The sequence below is a fragment of the Lampetra fluviatilis genome, chromosome 3 (genome assembly GCF_964198595.1).
Source record: "Lampetra fluviatilis chromosome 3, kcLamFluv1.1, whole genome shotgun sequence".
NCBI classification, from domain to species: Eukaryota; Metazoa; Chordata; class Hyperoartia; order Petromyzontiformes; family Petromyzontidae; genus Lampetra; species Lampetra fluviatilis.
In genome coordinates this window covers 17889169-17912645 of record NC_136277.1, presented here as the reverse complement: position 1 = coordinate 17912645, position 23477 = coordinate 17889169, and the positions used below count along the sequence as shown (strand labels likewise).

Genomic DNA, 23477 nt, shown 5'->3' with positions numbered 1-23477 from the left:
AATGATGATGGGGTGTGCGCTCGTTCACTTAAAGCCACGTCAGTGCCGTCAGTTGAACCAAAGAGTGGCAACGTTTGCCGTTTGAGCGCTCCAAATGAGCTGATCGCGGAATCAAGTGACGGTTGTGTGAGGCGACCGTGCGAGACAAATCAAATATTTGGGGCCCCACCTGACCGATTGACGCAACACCCTGAGCTTATAATGTCGCTTACCACGCCATTGAATCCAATATAAGTGGGGCTAACGACTTACACCCTCACCATTGGAACCTCATTTGCCAGTAAAAAATATGATAATTGATTTTTTACCCTTCTATCTGGCAACAAAACTGACACCTTTTTTTACAAGGAGTCGTGTTTTCATAGACCACAATACCTGCAGCCATAATGCAAACAAAAAACATAACTCTGATAATGTATGCACTGTCCTTGAAGTTGATTGGTCCACACCCGAGACAGCTTTCCTTAGAGACTAGTCTCACATGGGTTGGACCAGATGACGCCAAAAGGCGCACAACGACTTACGCCCTCGTTAAAGCAGAATTGTTGTATCCTTCCCATTGGCACCAGCTGCTGCTGTATCTTTGCTGGTGTTGGTATTGAGATTCACAAATACATTTACCCAGAAAGGCCCCACCCCACTGAATGGCAAGACTTTTCACGATATTTCTGCATGGATTTTTCTTATTACCTCATGGGGTTATATATTTCGTGTGGTAGGATAAATTTCACTCATACCGAGGATAGCACATTCAACAGTCTTCAGCCAAAAGGCAGAAACCTACTTTCTGTACTGCCATTATAGACACCACAATGTAGGCCTGCAGATGGGTGCCCTGAACACATGATCCCCTTGTGATCCAACAACCCCACTTTTAAAGCACCCAGGGAAAAAATGTGGCTTGGAATGCTATTGGCCACATCATCCGAAGTTGGCTCGCTTTAATAGGTGTTCACTAACAGCGCATGTCCAACATTTTTAAAATTCAATATATATGGGTGATCTTTGGCCGAGGTCATATGAGACACCTTCAAACTTTACTTTAAAATGTTTTAATCCATGCGTCACTAAAAATATCTCCATATCCTGCAATCCCAGTTTACACGTCAAGGAACATTTTCACACGTAACCAACCCCAGAACCAAAATGGTGGTGCATTATCGAATGTTCACAAGGAATTAAATCCTACTTTAGCAAAGTTATTTGTACTTCCTTTGAAGGAGCTGACGGTACGCAATGCTCATACATTAGCACAATGGTTTTACTTTACCAGACAATAAATCTGACATGAAACAAACGGCACCTATCTGGTAACCATGGCACCTAAGCGGACTTGGTTCTTTCGGTAAAGTCATGTAGAAGGAAAATAATAAAAATAAAACATAATAAAATCATTCTCACGAAGTCTCCACGACGTTTCGGCCAGCGTCTGAATGAACACCACACCACCAAGCGTATTAATTCAGACTCTGTCTTTCCGACAGACCTGTTCTTCACCTGAGGACGGCTGTTTGCGTTGTGGCCGAAACGTCGTGAGAATTATTTTATTATGTTTTATTTTTATTATTAGATTATTATTTCCCTTCTACGTGACTTTACCGAAAGAACCAAGAAGATGAACATTGACAAACATGTATTTTTCTTGCATGTCTGGAGTTCTAAATGGATGACTGTCACGTGTAAAAGCATTCGCAAAAAAAAAATCTTATCTGGAACTACCTTCCCTGTTAGCTTTTCTGGGAAGCCTGTACCATGTTAACAGCATTTCCAAATCACCTGCATGGGCCAGCGTTCCAAGCCTCACCCATCTGACATCTGCACTGAGAGGAGGGCTGAAGGAAGTGTATGCCAGCCACAGCTAAAATGTTCAAGTTTACGTTTGCAGCCTTTGACAGCAAGGTTCACGTCGCCTGATCTGGGTGCTGAAGTCGACGTCGCTCTGTTGTCAAAGAGCAGAGGCATCATGCAAATGACTTGCAGGTATGATGAGTGTAAAGATTAGCTCAACTGGTTCCTGGTGATGAGGACGTTAAAGTATATTCAGTGCTTCATATACCCACACTTGCTGTATCATTGCTGTTGTTTAATGTACATTGTCTTCAATGCAAATAACTGAAATGTTGACAGTACTTAAACATACACGTTTATTCAACAAAATTGAAAAATTATTTCCAGGTTTTAAAATAAACCCAAGTGAAATTGTGATAAACAGCATGGTAGGAGATGCATAATTAAGGTTACACGTGTACACTTCCGTGTCCTGTTGAGCTTCATCGTAGTGGTTCACGATTTAGCGTACCTTTGTTCCACAGTGGACTGTTGTCCTATATTGTACAGTGTTGCTTGCATCCATGTGTGTTCAGATGGACTGCGCTGCAGTGTATTATGTTCTAAAAATCGATGCAGCTCTTAACTGTGTTTGGAATCTTAGTGGGCCAGTGCACACTCAGGGCCAAATTCACAACTTGATCAAAAAAGGCCAAAGAGTTTTACCCAATTGTTAATTTTAGACTATTAGCGACCTGGCCACAAATGAAAGCTCAACGAAGTGGCTTATCATCACGTCGAGATTTATAGCAACCAAATACTCTAAACGAGTGTTTATAAATGTGCAGGGGAGAACCGGAGGACCCTGAGAAAAATCCACCCGACCACGGGGAGAACACGCAAACTCCACATACACAGGCATCAGGGTCGGGATCGAACCCACGACCTCCTGTATACCAGGCAGTTAACATCCCACCACCGTGGCAGCACGTTTTCATCAAGAGGATGAAAAGGAACAATAGGTAACACGTGAATTGAGCCCTTCGTGGTCTGGTCTCTGCATCTCTGTGTGGATCACTCGGTGCTTCAGTGTTACGAGTGAGCTATAACCCGTGGCGTTGAAGAGTGCTGCAGTGGAAATCCATCTATCGCGACAAGCTAGTACACCGCCTCGTCCATGTGATCATCACTGTCACCGCCGAAATCCTCTCCATTTTCAAAGTACGACATCACGTAATCTGTTTCCTGCACACACCAAAACGAAGAGATTAGCAAAGGGTGCTTATTTGCATGACAGAATAACTTAGTTTCAGCATATCGTCAGTACCCTTTGACTGGATAATCATGCAGTAAATAGTTGACATTTACTCATTATAATTTTTACCTGGTCCCAGAAGACATACTTATTCATCCTGTATTCTACGTGAGACAAGGTCCAGAAGGCAGGTTCTGCTCTGTGACATCGCAAAGGAGTGTTTGCTGTGGTTCTTCATGCGATATGTATGTATATTGAACTTATTTCGCACCGTACGTAGCCAACCGTGCTAATCGGAAGTGCGGGTGAAGGACAACAAACTCCACACAAAAAGTAGTTCTAAAGAAATTCGTTTTCAATCGATGCGATTTAAAAGTGCATAGCTCCAGTGTCTTCCGAATATTGGAAGGAAGAGCATCCCAGATGGTCACAGAAGCGCATCTGAAAGCGGCCGAAGCAGTGACCATCGTTGTCCGATGACCAGGTAAAGCTGCTGCGAGGACAAACCGTAGTTCACGTTTACTGTGCACAATGCTCCAGCCTGTAACTTTGTGCAGCCAAGCTGGGAGCCATGCTCTGGATGTGAATTGTAATGATTGCTGTTATAATGCCCTTGTTACCAGTTGGTTGTAACGATATCAACATTATTGCTGCCAAGCGATGCGCCGTGTATGTTTACCAGGATTGCCAAAGGGACACCAAACTAGTTAAGAGATGCTTCAAGAATGGTTGAGACAATCCCAGGGCAAAATCCTACCCGCACATTCTCTGATCTATTGTCCTGTTCCCTCAATCGTATATAAACAAAGTCGCACCGTATGCAAACACTTCGTTGAGGTTTAGATGGAGAGGATGGGATAAGACATGACATTAAATCAAACGTTTGCTTCTTGTGACCGAGGGGTTAAAAGCGAAAGGTTTCCTATATAGAAGGAGCTCATCTCAAGTTATACGGATGAGCCTATGTACCACAAAGGTAAAAGTGGTGTGTATTCAACAGCAGTCCCAGAATGGTTTTAATGTTCTGATGACATCACCATACTTGCACATGTTCTGCACACAGGCCTGTGATAGCCGCAAGCTTTAAACACACAAGGTGGTTGTGGCATTTTGTTTAGACAGCAGCAGGACACCATTAAACACAGAGGCGTCAACTCTTCTTGGAAATGAATCATTAGCATTGGTATATTATTTACTAAATAGATTAAATAGATAACAAAATAGATAATCAGGCAACTGTAAGACCCATATTGACGCCAATTATTATTTTATGTTAGGTATTATACAATTTTGCAGAGAACTAGAACCCATATCTTATATACAAGGTACTTCCTGGAAGATTGGCAGTTCAAGCAAGCATGACTGCTAAAGAGACTATTTATGCCAAAACCGGTCCTGAGTTTTCTTCTGAATGTAAGGCTACGTACATTCAGAAGACGTTTGGCATATATCTTTGCAAAAATCCTCGCTTTTGAAAACAGTGCGAACCAAAAAAGGGGCTTGGATGAATGTCCTGTCAAAAGCAGTGACATTCTTATCCCAGGAGAATGCGGGTCTGTTTACAGCACAGGGTAATGAAGGCTAGAGTGGAAATCCAGATGTGTATCACAACTGGTTCTCCCTGGCTTTATAGGGTTTGGCTTAACTGAAATGCACTATGCTGTTATGAAATAATTAATAACAATTTACAGTCCCTTTTTTCAAATGCTACGATGGATGAAAATCTCGATTTAAAGCTTTCGTGACTGCAGGGATTCATATTCTTGGTTCTTTCACACACGTCCGTTTGATTGTGGGCGTTTGTTGACTAAAGTCTACCACGGTGGTTGACGTCGGCTCGTGAAGGGTAGCCTAGGACCGGTTAAAATATCATTCGTTACTGATTTTAACTGTGGCCAGGAATCACACTCAGGTTGTCAGGGTCATATAATACAGTGCACTCACACGTTCCACTAAACTGAATGGTTATTACCCAGTGTGGGTACTCCCAGCTTGCCCAAGATGTCTGGCCAGTGTGGAAGAGTAGGCCAAGTACCATCCAGAGGGAGGCTCTCGAGAGCTCCCTCTCGTGAAGACCCTTCTGCCAGAAGTGGCGTTATCAAGTAAAGGCAGGGCCACACATTTAACTCAAAATAATACATTTATGTACATACATTTCACATGGGAGAGGTTTTCAAACATTATTGACAGAAATAGCATGGCAATTACATGCAAACACTACTTTTAACAAACAGGTGATTAACATTTCCCAGAATAGAAGTGCTCAAATTTAAGTTCTGCAGAGGGCATTAAGTCAAGTTTGCTATAGACCATTGGAAGAAATTGTTGTAACAAGAAGCTTAGATGCCCATAATGCTGCTAAGTCAACGTAAGATTCATATAATATTCCATTCATTATTTCCCTTCACAATACCGGTTTTATTGTAAAGAAAACATTTTGAATGCACATTTAAATGGACTTAAAAAAAAAACACCTTAATTATTTTCACCCATTTGTATGTTTGTAACTCAAGGAGGCAGTTAGTACCGGCGTTGAGGTCTTGGTGAAAGGAATGTTTCTTGGTGCTCACATGGGCAGCTATGGCTGAGCGCTCTCATTGTGTGTGCACATATGTTGAAATCGCACCGTATGTAGCCAACCGTGATAATTGGAGGCGTGGGTGGAAGGACAACGTGGCCAATGCTCTTTAATTCGTCACTTATCCAGTCAAATGTGCGGTTAACTGCACACAAGCGTGGAGAACTCGCACGCTCGCTTGACGTCAAGCGTGGGAAGCGTTTAGTGGTGCGTGCTTTTGACCGTTGATATAAAATAGAAAGCAAGGGTTGCTATGGATTTTGTTAAAATGTCGCATTTATTTTTTTTAAGTTGACAACCTCTTTTTTGTGAGGAAATACATATATCTGTAGGGATATATCTACAAACATATGTTTGGACCGAGACCCATTACAGCAGAATTTAAAATATATCTGCATGTAAATATTGCACAGCGTGCAGAGAAGCTGGTTGCGGGACTACAGGGTGGCCATCTGCACTACTGCGTCACGTGTTGTCCTGATGTCGTTGTCTCAGCACATGCGTCTGCTGCTGCCAGCTATTGGTCTGCAAGGGCCATAGGCTGGTGGAGATTGTTTAGTTTAACACTTAGGCTTTCGACCAATATTACTCATAATAAACGTCGCTATTATTCCCCACAACTTTGCTTTTGTGACCAGGACAGTGATATTTTGAATTGTACCTATTTTCAATGAGAAAACGTGGTGTGCATTTGTGTTATTCATTTACGTAAAGCCCTGCTCACAAAAGCAACGTTTGTGGGGAATAGCCATTTTCTATACTTTTAAGGCATAAGCAATTATAAAATAACACTTACTACCCAGGAACAAAATTCGTGTGTCATATTGTAACTGTTAACAGAAAGCAGTAAATTTCGATTAAAAGCTAATAATAAAATTATAATAACACTAGCAGAAGTACCCGGCGTTGCCCAGGTGAAAAATATATTTCTTAATAACCTTACATATATACACAGATGGGCTGCTACCCCTGCCCCCCCCCCCAGCCACGATCTCCTCGGCCGCTGTGCAGTAATATGTACGGCCTATAGTGTGGTGGGGTGTCGAGGCCTAGTACCGTGCAGAGCCTCCGGCCTCGCCTAAATTGCCCACCCGGCTGAGGCTGGGTACTGGGGCCGTTACCCGCCCCCCCCTCGCGCTACAATAATACTGTCTAATCGCTATAATTTTATTATCTACCGACCCTATAATAGTAATTGCACACATTGGGGTGGGGGGGGAGTGAAGAGGACGTGAAACTTTGATGAATTTACCTCAGAGTCGCGTGTTAATGCGTGCGCATATTTTTAACGGGAATAAAAAATGGCGCCCACCCCGCAGCGAAAGCGTCGCTACCCGTTGCCAGGGGCAACCGCCGTGGAAAACCAAACGAACCAATCGTGTCTCGCAAATCCCTCACATTTCGTCCAATGAAACTGCGTATGGTCCGGCGACACACAGACACACACACAGACAGACAGACAGATTTGCGATTTTATATATATAGATATTTTTAAAGAATACTTTATTATTTCCCTTCTACGTGACTTTACCGAAAGAACCAAAAATAAGAAAGCAGTAACTTCTGAATGTCCATTTACCGTGCATTAGGCTAGGCTTAGAATTCTCTGATCACTGTCGGCTGAGACCATAAAGCAATAAAAGTGTAATTGTGTTAAAGTACAGACAGTAAATAACTAATGAAATAAACTCTAACATTTATATATAAAAAAATAGCCATATGAAAATGGGGGGAAAAAAGATAGTTCTGAGTATAGAAAGAAAAACAATTTCGTAATGCTACAAAAGGAGAAGTATTCCGTAATTCTACAAAAAAATCCATTTACTCTCATCCTAGTGCAGTTCAGGCTGCGTGAAGGCGGCGTTTTGGTGGAGCAAGACATAAAGCGGCGCGGTTCACGCCTTGGTCCACAGTACTCATCCGAAACTTCACCACACGCTAAACTATTTGCGCTTACGTAAAAGAAAAAAAATCCGCGTACTCATTTTTTTTACATGATTTATGGGAGCATTTCCGCAAAGTTGGATTTCCATAAGTCGGGGTCCTTCCGCAACCCAGAAACTTACTGGACTATGAAAATGATTAAGTGTTGACTCAAAAACAGACCCCGATTTGTCCCTGCAACCTCCTGTGAGTGGAGTGCTCTGTCACAGTGCCTATGTCTACTGTCCAACAGAAAAAGTCTACAGCTCAAACCTAACCTAATGAAGGTGTTTTAAACCTATATGGGAGCAAAGTAAAGAGTTAGCAAGTAAATAGACTCTGTTTACATACGACAATGTAGATCAAATGTACCTTGGACCTTGTGTGGCATTTTATTGATGAAAGCAACAGCAATAATGTTTATAACCGGAATAGAATCACGAAGTTAATAGCTACACGAAAATAGCTTGACGCCCCTAAAACCACTTTTTCAAAACTGAAAGTTTGATTTTACGCCACTTTTGCTTTAAAAAGGAACATCAGTCCCATGATTATGCAGTCATTAATTACACGACTACATTGTCTGGCTGGTGCGAAAATCAGTTGGGGCCACGTTGTAGTTCAAACTCAGCATGCTCGGATCTTCAGTGGCATACAGTGGGAGCATTGATTCTCGCTGAAGGTGGCTGCGACTGCATGCATTTTCTCGCTCGGTCACACCAGTTGATATTTGCATTTACTTGTTGCATGCGTTACGGGGAGTGATAAACTTTAATACCAGAGGTAGAGGTGCCGCTCCGCAATTGCTTGCCCGCACCACTGAGGCGTGGCAGAATGGCCTCTGAAACGGAGCCTCTGGATAGACCCTCTAAGATACTATTTTGGCCTACTCTTCCACGTGAGCCAGAAATCTTACAATAAATGGCTGTACCCTTCACTTTACCCCACCACACACAACCCGCTGGTGATCAGCTGCGATGAACCCATTTTTACTTCTGGGCAGACAGAGGTGGGGGATTTAAGAAACGTACCCATTGTTTCAACTGCTGTGCAGGGAGATCTAACCAGAGACCTTTAATAAATAATAATACTGTATTAATAATACCGCATTAATAATACTGACATTGATTTAGCCATATAGGGGAGAGTTTGCGTCAGAGTGGTTAGGGTACTATACTATCAACCCAGCCAACAGAGACGGATTTTTGGCCACAGATAACATCCGTGGTGAGTGACATCTGACCCCTCACAACCCACATATGCTCAAACAAGGTTTATAACCAACAGAATATACATCGTCATTCATCCAGTAGCGAGGTATGAACCTCAACTAAGGTGTTTTGCCAATTCTTAATGTATGAGTGTTTGACATGTGGGAGAAAATCGGAATATCTGGAGGAAATCCATGTGTACAAGTGATAATACTCCAGGCAGCTCCGCAAACACATTCATGGATCAACCACTGTACCGCCATCTCAAGATTACAAAACCTGGGAGTATCCCATCCAACTACGAACCAGGCTAAATGCTGCTTAGCTTCTGAGATCCGATGGGATGATGAGCATGTGTATGTGATTTGGTCATAGTCAAAATAGACTTCAACTATGTTTGGGTTAAATTGCCTCAGATACCACACTAAGTAAAGTCAACACTGTCTGTTGAAAACAAAAGTGACGAAATACTTCCCTCTGCAGAATATAATCGGATAAACCACCTTACAACTCACAGGTCTGTGGGTGATTTGTTGTTCATCAGTGCCCATATAAATAGAACATTTCCAGGTGTGATTATGTTTAGTAAAAGCTTTAAAAATGCTGAACATGCTTGGATCTAAGACAGCGCACCGATCCACCTTACGAGTTTGAAACCATTCCATCAGACGATGATTCATATTGGCATTGGTCCACATAAAGGAAGACTTGGCGCAGCATTTAATTTGACGGCAAGGAGGCATTTTGTATTTTATCCCACCATGACTCACAGTAATGTTATGGAAATGCTACAAACAGCATTTCCTCTGCTTGCCACGTCAACCACACGACATCAGTATGGTGTAAGTCAGGTGTGACATCGAATGAATCCCATAATAAAATACATGCAACAGATATGCTAGATACTTTATTAAATACACTGTTGACTTCCCCACCTACCCTCCTCGTCCCTTCTACCCCAGAGGTCGCAACCGGGTACCCGATACCCGTACCCTACCCGATACCCGGCTACCCGGCCGGGTACGGGTAGGGTACGGGTTCGGCCGGGTACGGGTACCCGTTTGCGACCCTGGTGCGGCCGGGTGGGTACGGGTAAGGAATCAAAACCCGTTTGCGACCTCTGTTCTACCCCCTTGTTTTGTTCCTCTTTCTTTATACCCCCCCCCACCCCATATAAAAACCGACACTCCCGCTCGTGGTGCCCACCTGGATGGGGGCAGGTGAGCGCCCAATTTCCTCCCCTCCCCTAAACCCGGGAGCACCGAATTCGGGGCCTCAGTCCGCGGTCTTTCTGTGCCCCTCCCTTTGTTACAGTTTGTGTTCTGTACCAGGCTCGTGTTGAATGAAAATAAAGAAATAATTTTTAAAAACCCACACCGTTGACATAAATGCACAACTCTCCAGATTATGCCACGTAAAAACCAAACGAGTGTGATGTACGTGGTTTGAACTCCATGCACCTGAAAGAGACCCCCCCCCCCTATCCTCAGGGCTTCACATCAGCGCTGCACCCACGCAGAGCCACTCCTCGCGGCAGCCCCCCAGTCGTACCAACACGTCCGACCTGTTCTTGTGCTCTCGTGTGTGCAACGCTCATTCATTGAAGGAAGCCGCTACAAAAAAAAGAACGCAGGTGCTTGGTCTTGTTTGAATATCACCTGAATACCCACTGCAGGGTATGGCAGTAAAACCAATCATTTCGGATAAATTGAAGTTCAGATGCTATCTCTCAATTCCCAGCACCCAGCGAGAATTAAAGCAGCAATGTACGACTTGCCAGTTCATGGTCGAGCTTCAGTGGCTCCCACAACGCATTGCATTTCCTAACATCGATGGGGTACAAGGGAAGCTCGGTTTATGAGTTGAGGTGTCTCCCTGAATTTTTCACCGTAGAATTAGATAGGTTTTGAACTGCGTGGCTGAAACGCTGCAAACGGAGTACTTCTAAACGTACGCTTTTTTACCTGAAGAGAACGAGTGATCTTCAACAACACGTAACAAAAAGCATTGGAAGCAATCACTCACTAGATGTAATCACATGCCTGGGACTCTCTCCAAGATCAGTACAATGGCGTGCTGCCAACGCCATCGCGGACATGTAAACGCTTGGACTACGATACTATATTCAAGCTGATAATTATAATTTTACAACAATGGATGATACCTCTACGACCACCCTGAATTTTTGGGTCACCACACCTGACAGAGTGACAAGGAGCGGCCTGAGGACGACTTGCCAATATAACTCGCTGGCATACCATCGAGAGAGTCCAAGGATGGCTCGCTTATCTGCAAAGTCTCTACACAGAAGCCCTCTCGTGAGTGTGGATTAGAGTGGGTTTAATATAATCGAGCAAATTTACTAAAATATTTACATTGGGAAAAATTATATTAAAAGTATACACGTAATAAAATTGATATGGCGAGACGGCCCATATTACATCGAAGATGGGAATTATATGCAGGGTTTGCAGGACAAATTATTTAAAAGTGTCTGATGGCGTGAGCCAAACAAGATAAAAAGTCGCTTGAACCAAGTGAATCTGAGCGATAATGTGCCAGGTAATGCCACAGCTCATGCTCACCTCTTCAAACTCTTCTTCGTCGAGGACCTCCTCTTCAGCCTCCTCCCCTTCTTCCTTCTCTTCTTCCTCAGCCCCGTCCTCATCTGACGGAGCCTGCTGCTCCTTCTGCTCCAAGGTCTGGGAAAACAGCAAGAAGTGTTGGGTGCACGAGTCCTTACCCAGGAGAGATTAATGCAAATTGGAAACATTTTTACTTAATAAGCTGTGTCCTTGGCGTTTTTTTTCGTGGCGTGCTTAAGTCGAAGTGATTTCCTACTCAAATGACCACTGAGGCGGTGTTTGCCTTTTTGTTTACAGCCCTGAGCCAGTGGTGGAAATTACAACATTCATATGGTGGCGCCAAGTCTATCCACAGAACTAATGTTAATTTTCCCACAAAGTGGTATTCATTTTAGCAAACCCGGGGGGGGGGGGGTGGTGATTGATTAAATCAACCCCCAATCAAGATTTGAACTTTCAACCTTCCAAACGTGAGCGGCCCGTTCTACCGCTTAATCACCTGGGCAGACTTTTAACCACTTAAAAATACAGCTTCCTGATTTAATCGAGCAGCCATATTCAACGAGTACAGGAATAGCTGTGGGTGTGGATGACCTACTTACCTCCAGATTCTTTAGCATTTCAAGATTTTCTGTTTCTGATGCTTTCTTGGACTTCTCGGGTTTTGGCAACTGTGTCTTAACCACAGCTTTTTCTGACGAAATAAGAGAAAACACATCCACATGCATCCTGCAACAATAATGTTGTATACATTAATGTAAAAATCTAGACGTTAAAGGTGCAAATGCCTGTTTCATGAGGATTGGATGAACATTTGGCAGCAGTGCTTTATATGTACTGTAAGATTATGTTTTAACTAAGCAGTTTCCCAATATAAAAAAATAGCTACAGGGAGAGCTCGCTAAGCGCGACCCCATAGAACGCTGATGCGTTATAGCGATCTTTGTCCTTGAGAAAAATGTTACAAAAATTTTAATAAAAAATTCTAAACAGCGCTTGCGAGTGAGAACACCCCCCCCCCCATTATTCGCTCAGCCAATGAGAGCGATGCACGCTGAGGCATCCAGACCCCACCGTCTGCGATTTAATTATCACCGTTCGCGGTCCTGATTATATTTTTTCAAAATCGATTCGTTTAGCCAGATGAGAACTCACGAGACCGGCATAGAGTCTCAGGCTCCACCTCAAAGAAACCTCACTACAAAAACATTTAGACTGAGGGCGTCGCTAAGATCACGGAGGTCCTGGAGTACTTCTCTGAGAATGAGCTGGATTGTTTTGTGCAACAGCTCCCCCCACTGATGCCTTGTAGAATACACTTGTGAGTACACTACATCATACTTACCGATGTTATTATAATAAATTGTAATTTTTACTTGTGAAATATTTACCATTATTAGCACAATTACCGATACTCCCCAATGAAGCCTTCATAAGTTGCTCATACGAAAGAAATACCGCTGTTGGGAACGCATCCCTATATATCTACAATGACCCCATTTAGGGTCGATTTGATTCGCGCTCCCATCTCTAGGAACGCATCTTGAGCGCTAAGCGAGGTCTGCCTGTATACGGTAAAAATTATCTACTCAAGAAAACAATTCGGGGTCCCTCTATCGGAGGCCCTTCCGCCAGCAGTGCCACGTCGGGCTGCACCTTTGCCTTTTCCAGGGACTCCTCTACTTACGAACAAGTTGTGTTCCAGGTTCGTCAGTCGATTTATTCGTAAGTCCACTTCTGTCGATTCCGAACATGTTGTATGGCATGTACACTAAACACGGGGAATGGCTTTAAAAGTTGTATAAAATCCTGTAGATGCCACTAGTTCTTCACGTTCTGCAGATGTAGATGACACCACCGCCATCTATTGTGCGGCGGTTGAATTTACAACTCTCGGTCCAGAACAGGCAACAGGACATAGACAGGTTTGTTCGTATCTCTGAAAGTTCGGAAGTGGAATGTTCGTAAACAGAGGAGTCTCTGTACTAACATTCACGTGATGTTTCAGTAAAGCAATGCAGGGCACTACTTTTTTTCCGTGGCAGGCACTTTGATGAAGACTCAGATAAGCAGCAATGGCTGAGTGAGTTGTTTTAACTATAATTCTATTATTACACCGAGCGTTACGTGACGGTGGCTGTCATCATGCAAACCCAAAACCAGCTGCTCGGAGATGAGATTAGCTGACAACGAGGTGATGCAACCACACGTGTGGTACACACACCACCTGCTGGGGAAGTGTGGTGTTTCCTGTACGAGCCAGGACACAAAGTCGGTTTGTGATAGGCTGCCTAAGTGTGTTCCTTATATACGGGCAAAGGATGTGTCCTCCACATGCAGAAACACCCATTTAGAAACTGGGAAAAAATATTCCAAAAGAGGATCATACCGAAGAGGCGTTGATACTCAGTGGGACTCAGTGGGACTCCATGGACGATGTACTGCATTAGAGAACTATTGATGTGGTTTACAGATGGTCAACTTTGATGCACAATTAGGATTTGAATAGCGGATTTGGAGTATGGAGTTAGGTGCTAAATTGTCTACACGTCCACTGCCATAATCCTCAATGATAATAATCTATTTTTTTTTATTCTGGAATATATGAATTATTATATTTATGTACATACCCCTGGAATAAGATGAGAGTCATGTTAGTGAAGCTTCAGATTTCACATTTAAAATAAAATAATGAAAGCTCCCAGACAAGATGGAATAACTCTGGACTTCATCAAAAAAGCGTGCCAATCTGTTAGATCAAAATTAGCAGACCTTTTTACTAAATATTGAAACAGAAATAAGGTAATCTCTTTCAATATTCGATTGATGAAGAAAAACCAAGCTGAGTTAAATCGTTACAGACACATTAGCCTAATATAATACATTAATAAACTGTTTACAAAGATCATTGACAACCAAAAAATGGACAATTTAGAAGCCAACCCTCCATGTGAGTAAGCTGATTTTATAAAAGTGTTTTCTACCATTGGCAACATACTTTTGAGTTCACACAAGCCAAATGAATACCAGATATCACTATGCCTGGCATTTGTAGACTACAAAAACTAAAGCAGTTAATCAACCTCTCACAAATCAAGGCCTTAATAAATGACGAATAGACATTTTCTAAATCACTTGTAAGGATTGAACAGCTACACTGCGTTTTATTTTATTTATGTTAAATATTAGAGACATAATACTCATGTATATCCTCTTGTTAATCCACTGCTGATTGAATGCCCCTCCCCCCACCACTGACACAAAAGTGTTAGTGGTGGGGGTCATATGCCCAGAGTTCACCACGTTGGCCAGTACAGGTTGATAAAGGGGGGGGGGCAGAAAGAGTTCAACCATCGCTCATGACCGATGTTAGCCGGGGATGGGAATCAAACTCAGGTGGACGGATTCACAGTGCAGGACACGCCGTCTCTACGATGGACGACCACTGCAGCGATGGAGCGATGAAATTAGTTAACGTGCAAGAGCGCGATGATTTATGGCAATGCAAGACCGTGAGGGACGGCTACAACATAGACCGATCTAGCAGCGGACAGATCGTGGCAGATGAAAATGATCACAATCATCATCATGGGATAACCATTGCGATCATCATTTCCATTATCATACTTAACATCAGGCCATGCATGACTATTACAGCAGTCGTGCTCAAGACTGCATATCATGACGAATTGGACCAGTGATTGTGATGGGGCTGCACTTGGCCTTACCCCTTGCTTCATTATTCAAGGGAAAATGTAGACAAAAAATGTTATTCATGAAAATATTACAAATATTGTAATCTCAAGTATCATAATTCTAACTCACCACAAATCGTGCAATGCACACACATTTTCACAACTGTTTTGCTGTCACATGATGGTTTTAAAAGGTAATATTTTACCCCCATACTTGGTGTTACATTTGTCATATTACTGATAACAAATTCAATTGACCATTAAACCCATTTGGCCCACCAAAATACAGATATCTCTGTAGTTTGGAACACATATCGGACGTGAATCTGCGTGTAACAAATCTTAACATCACTCGCATTATCATATTTGTCGATCGCTGCAAATCAGATCAAGTAAGCAAGCATGGACTATTTCATCTCATCAGCCAAGTAAACAATAAGTTGCCAATTAGGACATCTTGTTCTCAAATATGTCTGCCGACTTCCTCTTAACCTTTAATTTATTGATAACAGACGGCCAATCTGCAGATCACAATGAAATGCGGGTCCAACTGAGCCTTTTACATGACACAAGTCACAGATAAGAAGCCCAGAGGTAGAAATTCTACTGTCATCTCTTAGACCAGTGGTTCTCAATCTTTTTCGGCTACTGTACCCCTTGCTGAATTTTGTTTCAACTGAGTACCCCCTTGTCTGACCAACATGGTTCTGAGAAACAGATGGATGAGTAACGAACTTCAATATTTTAACCAATTGTCAATTTTGTGAGATGTCCTCACTAGCTAGTAACTGTAAGCGAATACAAAAAATGAACGGACACTATGCATGTATGACGTGATTTGTTCATGCTAGCTGGCTTCTCTTGGAAACCACATTGTTTATGATCAATGAGTTTAGAAAGGTCTATTATATCATTCTAGGTTAACATATGGATTTTTATTTTATCCTGGTTATTTTATATTGGCAGAGTCATACACAATTATTCACCAATGACTCTCATATATTAATATTTATAAATCACTTCACGTACCCTCTGGGACATTGCCACGTACCCCCCGGAGTCCGTGTCCCTCTAGTTGAGAACCACTGTCTTAGAGCATAGAGTCGCTACAACATTAATAAAAGTTGGAGACTCACTGGCTTTGGTCGCCTTCCGGACTTGTATCCTCAGCTCTCTGGGCAACAGTCTCCAGTCTGACAGAGATCAACGTTCACTTTTAAACAGAGGGTTGAAAATCAGTCACTGACATAGAGGATAAGCACCGAGGTGCTAGAGGGTGAGAGACATGCACAGGGAATGAATGGTTTATGTGAGAATTCAGTAATTTCAAAATATCACACGCATAGCCATCACTCACAACTGATGTTAGCCAGGGCCACGAATCAAACTCAGGTGGCTGGGTTCACAGTGCAGGACACGCCGTCTCTACGATGGACGACCACTGCAGTGATGGAGCGATGACATTATTTCATGTACTAGAGTGAAATTATTTATGAAAATGCAAGACCATCCGGGATGGCTGCAACGTGGACTGATCTAGCAGTTCAAACGCTGGTCTTGCTAGTCACAAGCGAACGCACAGTAAAAATATATAACAACCCTATAAGATGAAGGACGAGCAATTCCCAATGCAAGAAATGCCATCATCCTTGGGGACAGACTGGATGATGAAGGTGACACCACAATACCAAGGTTTTAAAGCTTTGTATATTAAATTCCTCTGTTGAAGCTGGAAGATGTAATTACCACATTCAGTGTTAGTGTGAGCTTGTACAATGTAGGAGTCATGGCTTGCATTAAACACTCCTTTAAGCAGTTCAATCTATGAATTATTGAGATATATATCATAATATACAGGACTCTGATGTGGTCAGGAGATGGTAGTATATGTTTTTCACACAGGTTTCTCACGTTTGTGTGAGAATTTCTCAGTGTTATTACTCTGTATGCATGTTTTAATCAAGAGGATATGGCCAAACATCCAGATGTAAGACTCCTGAAAAAGTATTTTTACTGAAAAAGAACAATTTATTAGGCAATTGTCCATAATTTGGTTTATATTAATTCATCATTTGCCTGACATTTGGTCCATCCTGACAGTGGCTTTTGGCTATCCATCAAACAAAGATGGCCACTGCATTGTGTGCTTTCAGATGCGCCTCTGCGGCCGTCTGGAATGCTCTTCCTTCCGATATTAGGAAGCCACTGGAGCGATGCACTTTTAAATCTATATGGGTGATTTATTTCATTTGAATAGCTTTTTGTGTTTAGTGTGCTGTTCTCCCCCGCACCTCTAATTAGCACAGTTGGCTACATATGGTGTGAAAGCAGTTCAGCATGCATACATACATTTAATTTTCCAGATTTATAACCAGATTTTTATACCACAACGACTTCCAATACAAAGACCCACAAGCACAGTGTCTTTTGACTGGGTAGCTATTCACATTACATAAGTTGAAAAACATTTGTATTAAGACAGGGCATGCATTGTGGGTGCTTTTGTCTGAGAAGCCTTTTCATTACCATACTGCACAAGATACGATCGTGAAGGTAGGTTACAAGCAACAGTGAAGCCCCACTATTTGTCATGGCGAGGTAATGCAGAAGGCATGCAGGGACATCACCTGGGGCCCAGTCTATGGCATTATCGGCAGGTCCTTTACTCTGGTACTTGTCAGAATACCGCTCAATATCTGCAGAATCGCAATAAAGAGGTAAAAAACACATTTTCATTAACATAACGTAAACAAAATATACAAAAACATTTTTTATGGAACTTGGAAACATCTAAACAAATGTGAATTGTGAAATATGTTTATAAGGTAACTTTCCAGCTGCCCAGAGCTTGCATGCAAAGCACATTTGTCTATTGGAAGGTTTTTGGTCCAACTCAAGCATAGCAGGTCTATGAGCAACTCATGATCTTGGAGACATACTTGCACAGTCAATTATCACCAGGAGTTCTTCAGAACCAACTTTGCAAAAGGGTATATAATTCCCAGGTAATGTTTAACATTGCCAGACAATTATGGTATGCCAACTATCAAACCAATGTGAACCATCTTATTAAAAAATACGCTAACTAGCATGATCTCTTGCTGAGGGCAGAACTTAACATACTTGTGGCCACCTGGGTAAACAAATACGTTTGCACCCCTCAAGTTCACCAATGAAAGAGGTGTCCATCTCGTTTCTTTGTGGCTGTTTCTGTGTCCTCACTGTGTCCTCTCACCCCTTACAGCTCTATGCTGTGGGTGGTAGCAGTAATTGGCCAACCCTGAAGACCAGGCCTAATTCAGCTGTCACGTAACATTTAATATACAGTAAAACCTTGGATTGTGAGCATAATTCGTTCCGGAAACGTGTTTGTGATCCAAAGCACTCGTATATCAAATCACTCGTATATCAGTTGTGATCACGTGATGCTCGGCAGACAAAGCGTATACACGTACTACTCGTATTGCAAGACCTCGCTCGTTTATCAAATTATTATTTACTTAAAAATGTTGCTCATCTTGCAAAACACTCGCAGACCAAGTTACTCGCAATCCAAGGTTTTACTGTATAGCTTTTTTTTCTTTAATCATCTCATTAATGTCAACACCTCTCAACAAGACTTAGCAACTTTAAAATATATACATATATCATATTGTGGGCCCTCCCTCAACACTTTTACGTTGCTCTTTATGCATTGAGCAACACAAGATTAATATTGCAAAACAGATCGAACACTGTGGTACATATTATTATAGATTCGCAAATCTTCCCTACTGATGTATGCAATGGTCAAATCGAATTTGCCTCATTCCATCAAACTATTGCGAGTAATTCCACCTGGGCTCATGACCCGAAGACTGAGAACCCATTAATATGCTTTAACACCTTGTATACCCCAGAACCTCTCTGTGTAAATATCTGCAGGGGATGAGCTTATGCATGTTACTTGGTGCGACATTTCAAAAGAGCAGCGGTGATTCTACCGAATGACAGCCATGGGGCCGGGCGAGCACGACTCTTACCTTTCTTGCGCTCGGCGGGCTTGATGAAGTAGGGCAGGTTCTTCATGGCGCCGCGCAGCTCCTGTTTGAGTGCGAGCAAGTAGTCGGTCTCCTCCCCCGCGAGCAGCGGCAGCGGACGGTACTCCAGAGGCTGCCGGCAACAGAGACAGCGGCTCAAGGAGTGATAGAGTGAAAGCCCGGTGTACGTCGGGGATGCATTCCTGTAAGGTGCTACGACGAATATCGATTTTGCATACATTTTTTCGATATCGCCAAAATACTGTTCTTAAATTATATATTGGACTCTACAGTAGTTTTTTTTTAATGTAGTGCGTGTACAAGATAGGAGGAGGTGAGAAAGGATGGATGCTGTGAGCGACATAAGATTGGGGTTTAAGCGATGCAGATCAGTTAGCGGTATTAATAAAGTGATAACGTATTTACAAAACGACGTGAAAGGGGGAGACATAAATGTGGGTATTACATCATTTCATTGGGCTACAAATTCATGTAAACATTTCACAAAAGTAATTACAAACTGAAAAAAGAGAATAAACGTGTTATTTTGTACATGACTACTTATCAATAAATCACAAAACTGTCAATTCAAATGTGTTTTAACCTAAATGTATTTCTCGCTTTTAAAACACTTGACAAAGGGGTTGTAAGTAATTACTGAGGAGTCAAACTATTTAACAAGGAAATGCAGAGATATAGACCCAATAAGATAGCGACACTGAGGACACCATATGAACAGTGAAGGTAAAGGGTTCGACAAACGAGTAAGATCGACATATGTTTGACACATAAAAGTGAATACATAGAGACAATTATAATCTGTGAAGACAGTGATACACACACAGATAAATAAATGGATGCTTTGACGAGTACAGACAAAGCATCACCCCGTTATAGAAACACAACACAAACAGAACATGGAGACAGCACAGACAACAGCCGTCATTCCCCACGAAGTGGCGGTGATGTCACCATGGTGCCTGTGCCAGGCCAGGTGCACTTTGAAGCCACGTGAAGTGTTGAAGGCTCGCTGACAGGTCACAGGACAGAACCAGGTGCCATAGCCTGACTGACTGAGATGAATGGCAGATGATGCATCCGAATTTACTCAGCTTCGGACAGCTGAAGAGACCGAGCTGCAAGATGCTACAACTGTGCAAAGAGCAACGGGGTGCGAGTGAACGAATAACCGCTGGCTTTCGCACCGGGAAGAGCGGCGGTGGCTGCAGCGTGGGTGGAGGAAGTGCTTCTCCTTTGGCGAATCCAATGGCCTCGATGTTGAAGGTCATCTGGCCCCGTCCTCTTCCCCGCCCCGCCATCGCGAGTGATGTGGCAAGTCACCCGACGCGAGCCACTCTTCGCCGGGCTTCTCACCTCTTACATCTGTCCCCGCCTGAAACGCACAGCAGATTGCAAAGATGTGTGTTACATAAAGAAAAAAACACACTCCCGATGTTTTTTTTGCTGAAGGGTCTTTTAATTGAATTCCCTAAAAAAATATCTCCCCACCGTATCATTCATAGCTAACTTCAAGCGTGTGCTTTTAGTTGGCTGTTTGAGATTGATTTTAAGTCGTAGCGTAATAGAAAAATAGATTTTCATGGAATGTTTATTCTGCAGTTATGAATATACACTTTCATTTACTTAAAAATCCATTTTATTGTTTTGAGATTCGAAATATTGACCCTACGCGGTAATTTCCAACAAAGCTAATTCATTGTTTTTCAAATAGTCAGAATATCTGACATTTCCAGGTAACGCACGAGGGTGTGGTAAAGATGAGCAAATGCAGTGCCTTACCAATTAGCACGCTGGCCAGTGACAACTTTGAAGCACTGTGCATCTACATTAAATTACATTGGAGTTCTCATTCAGAGTAATCGGTCGTCTCTGCGGTCATTACGTCACCAATGTAAAACGAATTTATCCCAGCCAACTTTTGTTCCGAGACTTAATTTTCCATTGATATCGTCGATTTCTATTTGGTTTTTGCCCTGATGTATATTTCATTCATTTTCCTTTATTTTACTGCTTTGTCATTTTGGTTATCCAGGTTACTCTTACAAATTAGGCTATTCTCTGGTCTCTTGGATTATCAACTCGTAAAAAAGAACGTTTAGCCAATCGTGCTACTCAGAGGTGATGTAAAGTGGATGTCTAAGAACGTATGGGGCATTGTCTAAGAGCAATGGGCCACACTCCCCAAAACAAGGGCCTAATAGGCCAACTTTTCGCACTTTCTTTCCTATGGCAGCTGATGTAGACGCAGAACAACAGCTACAATTTCACATTCAGGTGGTCAAGCGAGACAACAGCATCAGGAGCAGCGGAGTGTATCGCTGCGATGTCTCCTTCGTATTTGTGGATCAGACATTTGTTGTATGGCCTGTTCTGGGTGACCAAAGTCGCACACTGGAGAGTTTTTAATTTTACACGCCCATCAGGAATCCGAATATGCCATCGTTTGTGTGGATGCGGTTTAGGGTGGACCATGAGCTTTGTGGAAGATCAAACCCAGCGATATTTTGCGGTGAGTCTTTCACAAGGTGCTTGTTTGCGAGTTCTTTTGAACTCCCATTTCCACACTAACCCGGCATAATGTTGAGTAGCGACGTGCATCTGACATGGTTGCGAGTTCACCTGGTGTAAGAAGTTAATGACATTACATGTAACGTGACTCTCGCCTCGTATGGGCTTTCGCCTGTTTATAAGACAGTACGCGTGTCCTGTATGTGGCGGGACCACCTGGCGATTGGCCGAGTTCATAAGGAGGTCACGTAATGAGTTCACGAGCTAAGGGACCGTCCATAAATGACGTCACGCGATTTTTGACCCCCCCCCCTTCCGTCACACGGCGTCACAAAGTCAGGCCCCCCTCAAATATGACGTCACAAAGCTCTGCCCCCCCCCCCCCAGGTGCGTGACGTCATTTATGGACTGCTCCCAAATGAAAAATTCACGTGGTTGATAAGTTAATCTGGTTGTGACGAGGTATGCGTTTGATATTCGGTGAGCGCACCTGGACAGCTTTGCAAAAGAGCTTTATAGCTTATCGGATTCCTCCAGTACATTTCGATTATGAAAACAGTGTCACGTGTTGATAACGAGAGCACGCGTCTAACGAGGCGATATGCACGCGTCATTCAGGGTGCAAATTCCAGTCGTGCGGTGGGAGCACGTGCTTGGTAACGAGGTGAGGGCACGTGTATAACGTGGGTCACGTGTTAATGAAAGCACGTGTCTAACGAGGTAGCAGCACGTGTCTAACGAGGTAGCAGCACGTGTCTAACGAGGCGAGTTACGTGTTGACATGAAAGCGGTTCTTTTACGCGGTGGAACGCGTGCTGCGAGATCACGTGTCTGTATAACGAGGTGAGATCACGTGTCTGTATGACGAGGTGATCAGATCACGTGTCTGTGTGACGAGGTGACGAGATCACGTGTCTGGGTGACGAGGTGAGGAGATCACGTGTCTGGGTGACGAGATCACGTGTCTGTGACGAGGTGATGAGATCACGTGTCTGGGTGACGAGGTGACGAGATCACGTGTCTGGGTGACGAGATCACGTGTCTGTATAACGAGGTGATGAGATCACGTGTCTGGGTGACGAGGTGATGAGAGCACGTGTCTGTGTGACGAGGTGATGAGAGCACGTGTCTGTATAACGAGGTGATGAGATCACGTGTCTGGGTGACGAGGTGATGAGAGCACGTGTCTGTATAACGAGGTGATGAGGTCACGTGTCTGTATGACGAGGTGGCCCGTGCAACGAGAGTTGCGAGCGCACCGCAGCAGTCGATGTGGAGCCGCCACCGCTGCCGCCTTTCCCCTTTCACCCGGACGCGAACACCCCGCCCCCACCCGCCTCTCGCCCCGCCCCCACCCGCCCCCACCCGGCTGTCGCCCCGCCCCCACCCGGCTGTCGCCCCGCCCACACCGTCCTCTCGCCCCGCCCCCACCCGCCTCTAAAGTATATGTACTGTATTTCGATTTAAAGCTTTCGTGACTGCAGGCATTCATCTTCTTGGTTCTTTCGGTAAAGTCACGTAGAATGAAAATAATAAATAATAAAAATAAAACATAATAAAACAGGTCTGTATGTTGAAATTCTTTCGCACCCTATGTAGCCAACGGTGCTAAGGGTCCGTCCATAAATGACGTCACGCGATTTTGGACGATTTTTGACCCCCCCCCCTAGTCACACGGCGTCACAAAAAGTCAGAGCCCCCCTCAAATATGACGTCACAAAGCTCTGCCCCCCACCCCCCCAAAAAAGAAAACATGCCTCAAATCGCTTTAAACTATTGTCATTGTAGTGCGTATTTAATGTGGCGCTGCACTGTGATGTTGTAGGAGAAGACATTTATTAAAAAGTCTATTTAATAAAGTAGAACGTGTTGTCTACAAATGTCTGACCCCCCCCTCTAGGTGCGTGACGTCATT

At 43.3% G+C, this 23477-nt stretch overlaps 1 protein-coding gene across 1 annotated transcript; it reads right to left on the bottom strand.

The window, feature by feature from the left end:
- Positions 1-2220: 2220 nt before the first annotated feature.
- Positions 2221-22876, bottom strand: POLR3GL (RNA polymerase III subunit GL). The gene is made up of 8 exons (XM_078879151.1): positions 22822-22876; positions 20239-20426; positions 19037-19166; positions 17642-17710; positions 16151-16207; positions 11922-12013; positions 11320-11436; positions 2221-3012 (listed from the first exon to the last, which is right to left on the bottom strand). Exons 2-8 carry the CDS (start codon positions 20350-20352, stop codon positions 2926-2928), a joined length of 666 nt encoding a protein of 221 aa, XP_078735277.1. The 5' UTR covers positions 20353-20426; positions 22822-22876; the 3' UTR covers positions 2221-2925.
- Positions 22877-23477: the final 601 nt, after the last annotated feature.